The 15,044-nt window shown below is 43.5% G+C and overlaps 1 protein-coding gene across 2 annotated transcripts in view; it reads left to right on the top strand.

The window, feature by feature from the left end:
- Dusp22 (dual specificity phosphatase 22) overlaps positions 1 to 12,550 on the top strand; it is a 58,929-nt gene extending 46,379 nt beyond the window's left edge. The window contains exons 5-8 of one of the 2 annotated variants that reach the window (XM_052728657.1): positions 6,220 to 6,294; positions 9,067 to 9,238; positions 10,036 to 10,108; positions 12,007 to 12,550. In XM_052728657.1, the coding sequence (XP_052584617.1) occupies positions 6,220 to 6,294; positions 9,067 to 9,238; positions 10,036 to 10,108; positions 12,007 to 12,053 (367 nt within the window). In that variant the 3' untranslated portion in view covers positions 12,054 to 12,550. Of the gene's footprint in view, positions 1 to 6,219; positions 6,295 to 9,066; positions 9,239 to 10,035 lie in introns of both variants that reach the window. The other variant, XM_052728656.1, reaches the window with a different exon arrangement.
- Positions 12,551 to 15,044: the final 2,494 nt, after the last annotated feature.

Below are 15,044 nucleotides of genomic sequence, written 5' to 3'. Positions count from 1 at the left end.
TCCTGGTTGTGTAGCTGGGTGTCTGGCCCCTGATGTCCTCCTCCTTCTCTGGCTACTCCTCCCTTCTTTCCCAGATTTCTCCTTCTGTTTATCTTCTCTGCCTGCCAGCCCCACCCATTTCTCTTTCCTGCCTCACTATTGGCCTTTCAGCTCTTTATTAAACCAACAGATGTTTTAGACAGGCACAGTAACACAGCTTCATAGAGGTAAACAAAAGTAACACACCTTAAAATAATATTCTACCACAAATGTGCCATCTGGCCATCCCCTGATGTTCAGCTGGTCTGAAGGGACTTTAGAGTCTGGATAGCCTGTCAAGTCTGAGGTCTGGAATCCAGCTCCTGTTTACTGAAAGAAGGATGGATACCTCTGTATAAGCCATGAGGCAGATTGCAGCTTAGTAGCTTGGGTCTATGCCTTGGTTGGGATTTTATTGCTGTAATAAAACACCATGACCAAAAGCAACTTGGGGAGGAAAGGGTTGATGTCATCATACAGCTTGTACATCATCCTGGGAAGTCAGACCAGAACTGATGCAGAGGTCATGGAGGAACATAGCTTACTGTTTTGTTCCTCATGGCTTGCTCAACCTACTTTTGTATAATACACAGGACTACCTGCCCAGAGGCAGCACTGCCCATAGTGGACTGGGTCTTTTCACATCAATCATTAGTCAAGAAAATGCACTACAAGTTTGTCCACAGGCCAATCTGGTGAGGACATTTTCTCAATTGAGGTTCCCTTTTCCAAAAATGATTCTAGCCTGTGTCAAGTTGGTATAAAACTAGCCATCACAGGACACTTCTGACCTAAGTGAGGTGGCTTGGGCTTTTTTAATTCCTGAATTAGACTCTGATATGAGAGTGCATTTGGCTGTAAGTAGACTGTCTCTGATGGTGTCTCAGGGGGAGGTGATGTGGAGAAACCTGAGTGTGGTACTCCTAGGGCTGCCAGCAAAGTTCTGATATCCTATGAGTACCTGGCTTCCCATTCTGCACTTGACCCTGGAGTTCTATGCTTCTACTACAGATCTTAGCATTACTTTTGTAGCTTTCTGGTTGGAGGCTAGACATAGCACATTTCTTTGCTCAGAAAGAGAGACTTTTGCAGAAATCCTCTCCCTTAGCTTTCTTGTTCTTTCTCTGTGGCCACAGCTGGTAGAAGCAGAGTCTTCTCAGAACCTGAGCACTTTGCTGTTCAAAACTGAATCAGTGTACCTAGCCTGTTTTACTATGATGTCAGAGCTGTGTCAGGGATGTCCTGGTCAGCTCCAGGTACCTGTTTTGGCTTGTAGCTTGGGAGGCTCTACCCTTCTGCTTCAGCCCTTCAACACATGCACCATGCCTACAGACACCTTTCCCACCAGCTGTCAGATTGCTCCTGCACCTACCCTTCCCACCTGATCATGCACTGGACTTCTGAGTACTAGTGTTGCTAGGTGTGTGGTTTTAGCAAGGACATATGTGTGCCCACTTTTGGGCGGTTGAGAACAATGCTGCAGTTCTCTGAGCCCTGTATTTATATCTAGGAGTCTTTTCCCTGGGAAATTATCAGAAACTGGTCTGCTGTGCTATGCTATGCTATGCTGCGCTATGCTATGCTAAGCTATGCCATGCTATGCTAGAGACTTCAATAGCAGTCAGGTGTCCTTAGGTTGGTAAACTTGGAATCTCCACTTCTGTGACTCGTGTAGTTGTTGGCAGGCATAAGTATGTGCGTTGTATGTACATTCATCTCATTAAAAGTTTCTTATCTTTCAAAATTCCTGCTTCTGAAAATGGTCTGGCAGATATTCTAGGCCTGTAGCCAAAATGGATGCCCCAGCAGTGCTGAGAAGCATTAGGTGACTGTCCAGACTGCTAGCTGTCTCTGTCAGTTCTTGCAAATTTTCAGAAGTTGCTTGCTTGCACTTCTTGTTTACTCAGGTAATATTATTTTCCTTCTCAGGTCCTTGATGGGGTTGAAGACTAGATAGTTACAGTTATAATCTCTTGTATCTAACTAAGAACATTTTAGGTACTAGAGTTAGAATCTTCAGGATAGGACACTATTGGAGTTATCTCTGTAGTTTGCCATTTACCTATGGTCTGGACATTTCTGGACATTTAGTATATGTTTCTTGTTTGATGTTGTTCTTGTTGGTTGTATTTTTTTTTTTTGCTTATGTTATTACCTTTCCCGTCTCCTGGACAATACTTGATAATCAGTCCTATTGGATATAATTTTGTATTAGGTTAGAACTTCCTTATTCAGACAAAAAGGGGAGATTTAGTGGGTACCTCTTCCATTTATGACCTTAAGGTACCAGCCCCTATGGTGTGGCCTCAGAGCTAGCTTAAGACCTGAGGGGCACATACACCTCACTCTCTTCTCTCCCTCGTGTGCTTGGACAGTGCAGTGTGGATTGACTCAGGCAGCAGGAGCAGCGTGGGACTGGCCATCAGCCTTTCAGGACTCTGCAGTGATTTTGCTTTATCCTGTTTAGTGAGTTGTTCTTCCCAATTTATATCCTAATAAACTCCCTAATACTCCTTAAAAAAAGGTTTCCTACTTGTCTTAGGGTTTCTATTGCTGTGAAGAGACACCGTGACCACAACAACTCTTATAAAGAAAAACAGTTAATTGGGCTGGCTTACAGTTTCAGAAGTGTAGTCCATTATCATCATGGCATGAAGCATGGTGGCATGTAGGCAGACTTGGTGCTGGAGAAGGAACTGAGAGTTCTATATCTTGATCTGCAAGCAACAGGAAGTGAACTCTCACAGTAGACATGGCTTGAGCATATATGAGTCCTTAAAGCCTGCCTCCACAGTGACACACTTCCTCCAACAAGGGCACACCTCCTAATAGTGCCACTCCCTATGGGCCAAGCATTCAAACACATGAGTCTATGGGGGCCATACCCATTCAAACTACCACATTCCACTCCCTGGCCCCCATAGGCTTGTAGCCATAACATAATACAAAATGAATTTAGTCCAACTTCAAAACTCCTCATAGTCTGTAACAGTCTCAAATGTGTTTAAAGTCCAAAGTCTCTTCTGAGACTCATGTAATCTCTTAACTGTAGTCGTTTGTAAAATCAAAATCAAAAACAGATCGCATATTTCCAACATATGATGGCCTAGGATTTACATTACTGTTCCAAAATGGAGGAAAGGGAGGATAGTACAGAAATACTGGACCAAAAAAAGACCGAAAACCAGCTGAGCATACTCCCAACTCTGCATCTCCATGTCTGATGTCAAAGCACTCTTCTGATCTCCAACTCCTTTCAACTCTGTTGACTACAACACACTTCTTTTTCTTGGGCCAGATCCACTCCCTGTTAGCAGCTCTCCTTGGCAAGTATCCCATGATTCTGGTATCTCCAACATTTTGAGGTCTCCAAGGCATTCCAGGCTTCACTTTCATAGCTTCACACAATGGCCTCTCTGGGCCTCCATGTGAGGAAACCAATGCCACATGCCTGACCTCAGCAGCTTTCCTTAGTTTTGGAGGGAGATTCCATAAACCCTTTCTTCTGTTCTTGACTTTAAAGCTTGCCAAGTTCTGCTGCTTCCTAGGGCTGGAACATGGTCTCCTTGTTCAATTACATCTTCATCAGCTTTCTCTTTTCAGTGGTTTTCTTCACTGCCTAAACTTGGCTGTTCTGCAACTTGCTCTGTAGACCAGGCTGGACTGAAACTTCAAGATCTGCATGCCTCTGTCTCCTGAGTACTGGAGTTAAAGGCACGTACCATTATGTCTGTACCTAAGCTGTTCTTTAATTCCTTTTCACACATTGGAAGCTTAGCTGGGTGTGATCTTGCCCTGAGGTCTCCACTCTCTTTATTTCATTTAACATCAGGTTTTCCTTAAATCTGTTTATTTCCATGAACACAGGATTTAACTCCATTCCACTTTCTGGTGCTCCTTTTCTCCTCAAATTGTACATTTTGTATTTTTCCTTTCTCAGCTTGTTCCTTTTCATTATAGATCTTCATAAGAGTGAATGCTAATAACTGTACAGTGGAGTCATTACTAGGCTGTTTTGAGATTTTTCTCTGCCAATGAAATTAATCCAAAACTCTTCATTTAGCCTCAAGCAGACTTTGGACAATGGCAAAAGGCAGCCATATTCCTCACTAAAATATCACAAGATGGGTCTCTAGGCCATTTACTAAAATTCTGATCCTCTGAAACCTCTTGAGCCAGGTCCCCACAGTTCAAGTCACCCTCAGCACCACTGTCTTCCATGCTTCTTCTAGTATGGCCCATTAGGCCCTACTTAAATCATTCAACTGTTTTTCTAATCCAAACTCCCAAAGTCCACATACTGCCAAACAAAAACACCGTCTGGCCTATCACAGCAATACCCCAGTCCCTGGTTCTAACTTCTGTCTTGTTTGGGTTTCTATTGCTGTGAAGAGACACCATGACCATAACAACTCTTTTTTTTTTTTTTTTTTAGATTTATTTATTTATTTTGTATACAGTATTCTGTTTGCATGTATCCCTGCAGGCCAGAAGAGGGCACCAGATCTCATTACAGAGGGTTGTGAGCCACCGTGTGGGTGCTGGGAATTGAACTCAGGACCTCTGGAAGAACAGCCAGTGTTCTTAGCCTCTGAGCCATCTCTCCAGCCCGACCATAACAACTTTTATAAAGGAAAACATTTAATTGGGCTGGCTTACAGTTTCAGAGGTTTAGTACATTCTCATGGTGAGAAGCATGGTGGCATACAGGCAGACTTGGTGCTGGAGACGGAGCTGAGAGTTCTACATCTTAATCTGCAGGCAACAGGAAGTAAATTCTCGCATTGGGTATGGCTTGAGTATATATGAGCCCTCAAAACTCGCTTCCACAATGACATACTTCCTCCAACCAGGCCATACCTATTCCAACAAGGGCACACCTCCTAAATAGTACCATTCCTTATGGGCCAAAGCATTCAACACATGAGTCTATGGGGCCATTCCTGTTCAAACAACCACACTACCTCTTGCCAGCATAAACCCATTGAGTTCTTCTGTAGCAGTAGCCAAATTTCATTTGCCCCGTCATTCTGCAGGGAGAATTATTCCTTAACAGTTGTCTCGCAGCCTGTCATAATCCCTGGAACATGGCCAGTACTCAGTGTTTATAGAGAAATGAATTGGGCACATAGGCAGCTTTGGGTATTTCGGTGCTTTAGAAACCACCTGAGGGTAAAATACACCTGGTGAAAGGTTCTGGGCCTGCACCTCACAACCTGTACTTGGCCCATGCTCCAGTGCAGATCTCTGTCCATATGGTTCAAGGTAGACACACTGCCCAGGAACCTGATGGTGGATCTCCTGAATAGTTGTATGCTGAATAAATACCCAGAAAAGAAGTGACCCAAAAGGTAGGGTCAAAAGAACGAACTATAACATTCACCATCATTGCAAACTGCAGAGTTTGCAAAGCTTATTGATATTTTACCTTATCTCCTCTGTGAGCCATCATTCTTGCTTTCTAAGTCATGCTTCTAAGGCCACACAGAGTGGCAGAACAGTTGAAACTGAACTCTCCGTTCCCCACAGCTCCAGTGACAAGAATGACCAAGGAGGTCTCTAGGGAGATTATTATAGCCAGTGCCTCCAAGCTCTCCAGGGTGTCAGAAATAAGCCAGCTTCTAGGACTTGGGAAGACCACATAGCAGGGATACCTTCCTCATCTGAGCTCTGAGGCTGTGCAGTGTTCACAGCCAGTGTGAGGGACAGACTGAACATAAGAATTTAAGCAAGAACTCCACGTATCAGTCAGTAGCAACCCCATATGATTCAGGGGTGGCTTGAATATCAATTCTGGAAAATTCTGATGATTGGAGGCCTTCTAAGCCTCAGTATGCCTGTGATCCACTACAGCTGAAGCTGTGCTGGTCCCAGTATAGTCTGGCTCTAGATGGGGCAGACTCTACTCTGGGTCACAGCCCCTTTGGGGTCGAAAGATCCTCTAACAGGGGTCACCTAAGACCATCAGAAAACATCGATATTTACATTATAATTTGTAACAGTAGCAAAATTACAGTTATGAAGTCGCATGAAAATAATTTTGTGGTTGGGGGTCACCACAACATGAGGAACTGTATTAAAGGGTCTGTGTTGGGAAAGTTGACAATCATTGCTCTAAGACATCTTAGTAAATCCCAGAAGATGTTTCTTTTCATCAGATGTTAAATAGTAAATGTCACTTCTCACTTTTTTTCTGCATAGGACAAGACATTTTAAAGAAAGTATTAAATTCATTCATGAGTGCCGACTCCAGGGTGAGGGCTGTCTTGTGCACTGGTAAGTTTGACTCTTTCTTTATAATGTTGTCATAAGTTTGATTTATAATTGGTGTCTTTTTAACTTAGTTGCTTTTCTAATGCTGTAATAAAATACCATTACCAATGCAACTTACAAAATAAAGCATTTATCTGGGGGCTTATGGTTCCAGAAAGTTAAGAGTTCATGACCATCCTGGCAAGGAGCATGGCAGCAGGCAGGCAGGTATACTGCTGGAGCAGTAGCTGGAAACTCCTAACTGGATCCACAAGCATGAGGCAGAGAGCTAACTCTAATGGCCTGGGCTTTTGAACCTTCAGAGCCCAGAAAGAGTCATTGTCATCCCCAGTGACACCTCCTCCAACAAGACCATACTTCCTAATCCTTCTCAAACTGTTCCACCAACTAGGGACCAAGAATTTCAATATATGAGCCTATGAGGGCCTTTCTCTATGCAGTTAATTAGTTCATGTGCTAACAGTACTGTAGATTCTGACTCTCCAATGCATATTGTACTTGCCCTGCTCTGTAGTAGTTCTCATTTCCTTGTGCTGAAAGAACTGACTGCTTTTGCTTTTGTTTTTGCTTTAGGATTTCTAGAGGTTGTTGTCAAGATTAGTAGACACAAAAACACTGTCATTACTAGCTTGACATTTTATTAAAACAGCATCTATGTGTCAGCTGGTCCTGTTAGACTCACACAAGACCCCAAGGTGGCCATTCCAAAGCCCTGCTTCCTCCTGCCAACTCTGGTAGCAACTGTGGCTGTGTAGAGATACATTTTTATAACACCAAAATAATTCCTTTCCACTTTGAGGTTGGCACTTTTGTTTTGAGTGTTTGCCTCTAGTTCTTTAAACTGATCCAAGCAGACTTAGAATTAAATATTTTATTTACAGGTACCCACCTTCAGTCTGCTGTACTTTGTATCATAAATGGAAAGTCAGTGCTCCATATCCATTGGTTCCAAATCCATGATTTCAACCATGACTCAGAAATATTCAGGAAGTGTGTCTATATGAAACATGCACACGTTTTTCTTGTCCTTATTTCCTAAATAATATGGGACAACAGCAGCAGCTGTTAAGCTGGCACTTGCATTGTCGTGTGCTCGGTGTCACCTAGAGATGCCTGAAATGTTTGGGAGGAAATACACCGACGGCACCGAGTACCCTGCCCTTTATGAGACCTTGAACACCGTGGATTCTGGTATCCACAGTGAGCCCTGAGACCAGTGACCCATGATCAGAAAGGTCACCGGCACATGCATGCAGACACACACACTGACAAGAAAGGCAAGCCAGCATGCTTAAGTAGTGTCTGTACAGTGATCTGATTTTCACCTGGTACGTTCTGGGTCAGTATTACCATTGGCGTGATAATAATAGCCTGCAACATTTAGAGCCGTGGCTCTGCATTGTTAAAGTGGAGATTGATCCTATCCCCTCATCTTGAATGATGTGTGATATTAATTAACTGAAAGTGTAAGTCTTTTGACTGAATAGAAGCAGGTCCCCCCTCTCCCCCGCAACCCCCGCAGCATAAGCAATGTGAAGTGGTAGCTCTTGGTGCTTACGCTGGTGGTGGCCCTGCCAGAATACAATAGACAGAGAAGCCACATCCAAAAGTTGTGAGCCAGTAGTCCACGAAAGCGGAAAAAGACATGAGATGTTTCAATAGCTTTAAGAATGGTGTTTTGCAGATTTACACAGATTTATGTTTATATATTAAATAATGTGCAGTATTTTTTTTTTTGCTATACTGTTTTAGAAAGCAGGTAGCATAACCAATACAAGTGATAATTGTTTCAACCTTCCATTACATTTGGGTTAAAGTGCCTTGGGAGTGCAATTGGAGGCAGTTGATAGAGATTCTGAAACCCCAATCCCAGGGACTCTCCAGGCTTCTGTTGAATTCATATCAAGAATTGTAGCCTAAGAGGATATATTTGTTTAAAATTCCCTTGCAGTTCCTAATAAAAAGCCCTGATGATGAGCTAGTGCTTAAGAGGAGGGTTTATTATTGTTGTTGTTAGACTATTTATTCTAGGCCTGATATTCTAAGAATTCCTGTTTAATATATTTGTGTATATCTGAAATTTTTCAAAAAACAAGAATATTCTCTAAGCTTCCCTATGTTTAGTCATTGATAGAGCACTCTGAGGAAGCCCAGTCTTGTGTCTTAACTTACATATGCATTTAAAATTAACCCTTGACAGGGCCAACCAACCAACCACTACTGCTTACAAGCACCTTGGCGATTGCTTTGGAGCATGGAGTGTTCAGTCTGCTTGATTAGATCAAAACAAATCTAGAAGCTAAGGTTTGGAAAAGGCTTCTGTAGTCCATTTTGAAGATGGGTACCCAGACTTTGAGGATGCTAGCCAAGTGATCTACCATTGAGCTGCATTCCCAGCCCTTTCATAAGCTTTGAAAGTCATAGACTTGCCCTTTATGTATGGTAGCTAATAAAGCCATGAAGCCTTCAGGTTTCAAGTGGAATTGTTGCATAGGGTTGGAAGCCATAAGCCACTCACTGTGCTGCAGTTACATTATTGCCAAGGAAATAGAAAATATCCAGGCTATAGAATGTTGGGCTAAAATGCCTCTGGAATGGTTCCACTCCAGTAGAGCTGGAGTAGCACAAAGTTCTTGGTATAGTAAGCCCTTGTCTGCTTCCATGAAAACCTCAAGGAAGACAGACTTTCTAGAATGAGGTCCTTTGAATAGGTGGAGTGGTGGATCTGTAGTTCTCAGACTGTCCTTGCAACATGTAGCTGTCTTGGTTCTGCAGCCTGGCTGGGGTCTCCAGGAGTGTGACACTGGTGATTGCATACATCATGACTGTCACCGACTTTGGTTGGGAGGACGCCTTGCACACCGTTCGAGCAGGGAGGTCCTGTGCCAACCCCAACCTGGGCTTCCAAAGGCAGCTGCAGGAATTTGAGAAATATGAAGTGCACCAGGTGAGTGGTCTTTAGGGAATTTTTCAAATGTAGACAGCCACCCCGGGCCATGCCTTGCACTTTGAGAATTGTGGCGCTTGGACTAAAAGGCCCACAGAAGTTATCAGGTCCAAGGTTTCCCCCTCCATCCCTGAGAATCTTCCTGCGTGTTTGTGCTCCTGTGCGGCAGCTTTGCCGTCGTGTGGTGCCTGGTTCTCTATACCAGCAGGTTGCTCTCCCTCTGGGTGTAGTGACCATTTCCTGGTTTGGCCTACTTTCTTCTTATTTTTCTTTTTCACTTTGACTTCATCTCAGCCTTTAAGCTATTAAAGTTATGATCAGCCAGGTGACAGTGGAAGGGGGTAGTTCCCATACTAATTATGGGAACTCGAGTATTAGGTTGTTGGCTGGAGTAAACAGGATCACCTTTCTATGAGATGGTTCTGAATTGCAAACCTTAACTCTTCCTGTTTTCTACCTGGACTCTTTTCGTCAGTCCTGGCTGTCACAGGCAGATGGCACAAGAACACATTTTTCTTGCATCCATTTTAGATTCCTTAGCAGCAGACACTAACTGCTCCAAGTCTGCTAAGTAGATGGATAGTTCAGCAGATTTTCAAGTGTTGAACCCAGATCATTGAAGGACTAGCTGTTTCTCTTGCCTGCCATTGGCTGTCAATCACAAAGCTGTGATTGCCTGATGCCCTTGATTTCCATGCTTCCCTGTGAAAACTTCACCATTGCTTAAGAAGTGAAAGTCACTGTGAATTCATGTGTGGGTGTATGTGACATTGGAGATTTGTTTCCAACTTTTCCAGTATCGGCAGTGGCTGAAAGAAGAATATGGAGAAAACCCTTTGCGGGATGCAGAAGAAGCCAAAAGTATTCTGGGTAAATATAAAGAGCAAGGGCGCATGGAGCCCCGGCCTAGCACCAGGCGGTGGAGCAGCTTTTCAGCCCTGTCTCCTCTGACCTACAATAACTACACGACAGAGACCTAACAGAGATACCTGGTGTTTTCCTTCCTGCTGCGGGTCTTCTGGGTTGCCTACAGGCTGGTGTGCCTGGTGTGCTGGCTACTGCCTCTGAGGACTACAAAAGGAGATCACAGCGAGGTGGACCACTCAGGGCTCCTTCCCCAGCAACCCTCCCCTGCCCTGCTCAAGGCCTTTTCACTCTGCCCATCTTCACCCAACCTTGGTCTCACCTGAGCTTGCTGTGCCTGGGATGACGCTGGGCTGCAGCGTATTAATTGTATGCGTGCAAGAGTGTGTATGTGCATGCATGTGTGTAAGAGTGTGCCATGTGCCTACAAGTGTATGCATTGTGAAAGAGTATACATGTAAATGTGTCTCGGCATGTGAAAACTGAATGTTTGCGGTGCTGAAAGTTTTAAATCCCCTGCTGACAGAATTGGGACGGCCACATTTTTGTTCAACTCCACATGGAAGTCATTTGAACTTAGCTTTGAAAAGCTACTCACCAAGTAACAGCCTATACCTGTGATCAGTGAGAACTCAGGGTATGAGCAGCTGGAAGCAGTGGTGTTTCAGAACCTGAGATGATGCAGAGGAGGAAGGGACAGGACCCTCCAGAGGAAGGGTGACATAATCCCTACCAAAAATTATGTATGTAGGGACAGGGGAGAGGACTTGTGAGAATTGCCTTGGGCTTGCTAGGAATATCAGACCCTATCCTCTCTGCTGCCTCAAGACATACTCCACTTGCCAGCCAGTCATATCCCTGAGTTCTACTTGGTTCCTGCTCTGTGTGGGACCAGCATCATTTGAGTTCCATGGGGACAAGGAGGACCTGAGCCACAGTAGCCCTGCACCAGAGGTCTAGCCTGCTTCCTGTTTGCTTTTACACACTCCAGCCTCTGGATGGCCTCATGCTGCAGGGACTAAATCTCAGGTTTGTATGTACCTGCAGGAATTGGAAAGAAAGAACAGTTATTAAACACCATAGCAGTTTGTGTTTAAAAATGCCTGAGCATTTACTGAGCTCACTGGTGTAGGCTGTGGACTTGATCTCTAACCTCAGCTACCTCATTAGATTTATTTCTCTTTCTTATTTAAGGCGAGTGTTTCTTTGGTATCCCTGTCAATTCTTCTTCATAGTTGAAAATGTTAATCATGTTGCTTTTGATTTTGAAACCAAAGAGAAAGACATTTATGTCATTGAGCTATTTAAAATCTTCAATTTGGGCTTCCATGAGGTTTTCCAGTGGGTCAAACCCCAGATTCTGGCCATGAGAACTCAGCTTGAAGTTTGTGGCAGCAGGCACCTTCCAGTCCTTTGTGCCAACTCATATTTCATAAGCCATATGAATGAAAAATACACTCAACCTCTCCCTAAAAAGATGCTGCAACCAGGTTTTTCTGAATTCCATCACAAAAAGAGCCCCTGGATAAGAAGGATAATCTTCCTGTGTGTGTAGAGCATGTCAAATTTAAGCCCTTTGGGGCCCAGGGAAAGTGAGGTTGCCAATTCTCCACGTATGGAGGCCCTGTGTGTGTAGTGAGAAAGGTGTCCATGAACTCACATCTTCAGCTATAATAGCCTGCCTTTAAAAAGGAGCATAACTGTGCTGGCTAGAAAAGCAGGCAGGAGGCTGCTAGCGGGCCACAGAGCAGAGCGAGGTCCTGGCACTTGAGAGAAAGAGGAAAACAAAGCAGTAGGGCAGTGAAGGAAGCCTGGATGTGTGTGCACACGTGGGACAGCTCCTTAGATTCCCTAGGTTCTCAACGGTCTTAACTTTTGTTGCCAGTAACGTTCTTTCTCCACAGCCGCCCCGGGAATTCTGAAGTACTGGGCCTTTCTCAGAAGACTGTGACTGTAATGTACCTGAAGTTTCTGAAATAATGCAAAGTTCAGTCTGGTGCTGCCAAAAAGAAAAGTGTCATAGTGTTTATTTTTAAGTGTCCAGTAGTAACTTGTAAACTTGTTTGTTTTCCTTTTAAATTGAATGCATGTATAATCATGTGGAATACATTAAGAACTATGGAGATTCTGTAGCAAGAGAAAATATCTTTGCCTTAACTCCACTGCTGTGGTTGTTCCTTCGACCCAACGGATGCTTGTAGAATAATCTCAAGAGCTCTATCACACTACCTGTTCTGTTTTGTAATAGTAACTCCTTGTCATGAGCACTACCCAGGGAGGAAAGCTGGCACCTCGGAAGTGTGTAGTGCGAACTCTACACTCCTGTTAAGTTCTCCAGCCCAAGATACATCTCTCAGTGTGTGTTTTACCCACGGTTGCTGTTCTCCATGGTAGAATTACCAAAAGCTACTCACTTTCATTAATAAAGAGCAAGTCAACCAAGTCTAACATCATGTGCAGTGTATTCTTATGTGACATGTGAAGGTCACATCTGTTTCTCTGTGGAGGATCACAGTGCACCTGGTCTTGGCCCAGAAGATATATTTCCCTCCAGAAGGCAGATAGCACATGTTAAGAAGGGCACATAAAGCCGGGTGGTGGTGGCATGTGCCTTTAATCCCACCACTCAGGAGGCAGAGCCTGGCAGATCTCTGTGGGTTCGAGGCTTGCCTGGTCTACAGAGCGAGAGCCAGGACAGGCACCAAAACTACACAGAGAAATTCTGTCTAAAAAAAAAAAAAAAAAAAAAAAAAAAAACCCAAAAACAAAAACAAAAAAAAAGGGGGGGGCGCATAACACACTGATAACTAAAAGATAAATATGTCTTAGGATTGTTGGGGCTGGAGGTGTAGCTCAGAGTAAAGCCCTTACCTTCTGTCTATTATCTCCAGCACCAAAAAGAAAACCTCATCATTTGTGAGTGTAAAGAAATTCAGACACAGAAGTGAAACTCCCTGCAGAATGAAGATTGAGTTTTGGTCCTCTGGGCTTAGTTGCATATACCACAGGGATACACTGTCCAGGCAGTCCCCAAACTCATTCCAAATCCATTTTCACTTCTTAATATGAAGGAACTCAAAACTCGCTTACAGAGAAACTTAAGGCCAGCCACTAAATTCTTCTTGTCTAAATCTGGTGAGGGTTAACTTAGAGGAAAGGCAGGTGATATGGAGAGCCTTGGACCTGTCTCCCAAACCAGCTGTGAGACTAGGGGACACTGAGGCAGCAGAAGCCAGGCCCCATCACCATCTCAGGAGAACTGTTGTGCCTACATAGGGTAAGAAAGTACCGCAGGAAAACAGATTCCTTGCCCACAAACCCAGTCCACCTGAACCAATACCACTTGTAGCCTGATGTCCCTTCCTGCCTATTTCTCACCATGTAACCACATCTGATGCTCACACCCACCACTCCTACACCTTCTAAACTTAGAAAAGGAAACATTTCACTCGCTGAAAGCTCAAACCTGAAGCTTGCACCTACCCTCATGGTAAGTTTCTGGATAGCAGTTATCTTTTGTTTGTAAGCTCCCTGTTTAGGATGGCATTGATGTGGTTAGACTATAGGCCCAAGCACCTTCTCCTCATGACCAAACCAAGTACTTGTAGGTAGTACAAGATAGTGAAGATGAGACCTGGGATCTGCACACAGACTGGGGACTTTGGCTTGTAAGATTAGGTGACTCATGGTCCAGTGCAGTTCTCCAGCTAGTTTTCTGCAAACATAGATCTGTTGCAGCCTGTAACTTAGCATCACTATACACAAGGGTAAACATGTAGCTGAAGTTTTCTCCGGTCCTGCCCAGCCCCATAGACCCCACAACTGCTTATAAAGTAATCACTCAGAAGCTTGTATTAATTAAAACTGCTTGGCCATTAGCTCAGGCCTACCACTGACTAGCTCTTACATTTAAACTCAGCCCATTTCTGTTACTCTCTTAACACATGTTGCCACATGTTCCAGCTTTACCTGTGTGCCATTACATGCTGCTCCCTGGATGGTGGGCTGGCATCTCCTGACTCAGCCTTTCTCTTCCCAGAATTCTCCTTGTCTCCTTATCCCGCCTATACTTCCTGCCTTGCTACTGGCCAATCAGCATTTTATTAAACCAGTGTACAAAAGCATTATTCCACAGCATTTCCCCTTTTCTGTTTAATTAAAAAGGAAAGTTTTAACTTTAACATAATAAAATTATATATAACAAAAGAGTTATCAAGCAAGAATTAGTTACAATATCTAGTCTATTTATATTTGACAAATTCAAAGAAAATATCCTATATTTGTGAGTCTAAGGTTTCATATCTAACTTATCTTTTATCATAACCAAGGAAAATTATAACTATCTAGTCTTTAACTACGTCAAAAACCCCAGAAGGATATAATATTACCTAAGTAAACAGGAAGAACATTGTAAGCAACTTTCAAAAATCTAGAATGACAGACAGCTGCCTGCCTGGACAGTCACCCAAAGTTCCTCTGCAGCATTGGGGCATCTATCTTCAGCCTATAAGCCTAGTCTCTCACTCACTTTTCTCTGTGTCCTGTAGAATGTCTGGCAGTTTCTTATGCGAAGCAGGAAACTGAAGGACGATTTTACCTTGCAAAGTTTAGTGGTCACCTTCCTATGGGTCCTGCATGTCCAGTCAATGCAACATTTTGTCAAGCAGTCCAGGCAAGAACAGTTTCTTGCCCAAATGGCTATTTTTGCCAATAAGAAGATAAACTCCATATGGAGTGTCTTCAACACCCATCTCTCTCTGAAGTAAATTGATGCTGCCAGAAGCAGACGTGTCTCACTGTCTAGAAAGTCTTCTAAAATATTTTAAATGACATATTCTGTAGGTCTTTGAAGTGTTTGAAGATTACCTACCTAATTGAATTATATCTATGTATACCTAGAAAACTTAACATGACTATGAGTTTGACTATCATAGATGACTAA

The sequence above is a fragment of the Peromyscus californicus genome, unplaced genomic scaffold, assembly GCF_007827085.1.
Source record: "Peromyscus californicus insignis strain IS unplaced genomic scaffold, ASM782708v3 Scaffold_8__1_contigs__length_139910024, whole genome shotgun sequence".
In the NCBI taxonomy this organism is placed as follows: domain Eukaryota; kingdom Metazoa; phylum Chordata; class Mammalia; order Rodentia; family Cricetidae; genus Peromyscus; species Peromyscus californicus.
This window is presented reverse-complemented; position numbering and strand designations above follow the sequence as displayed.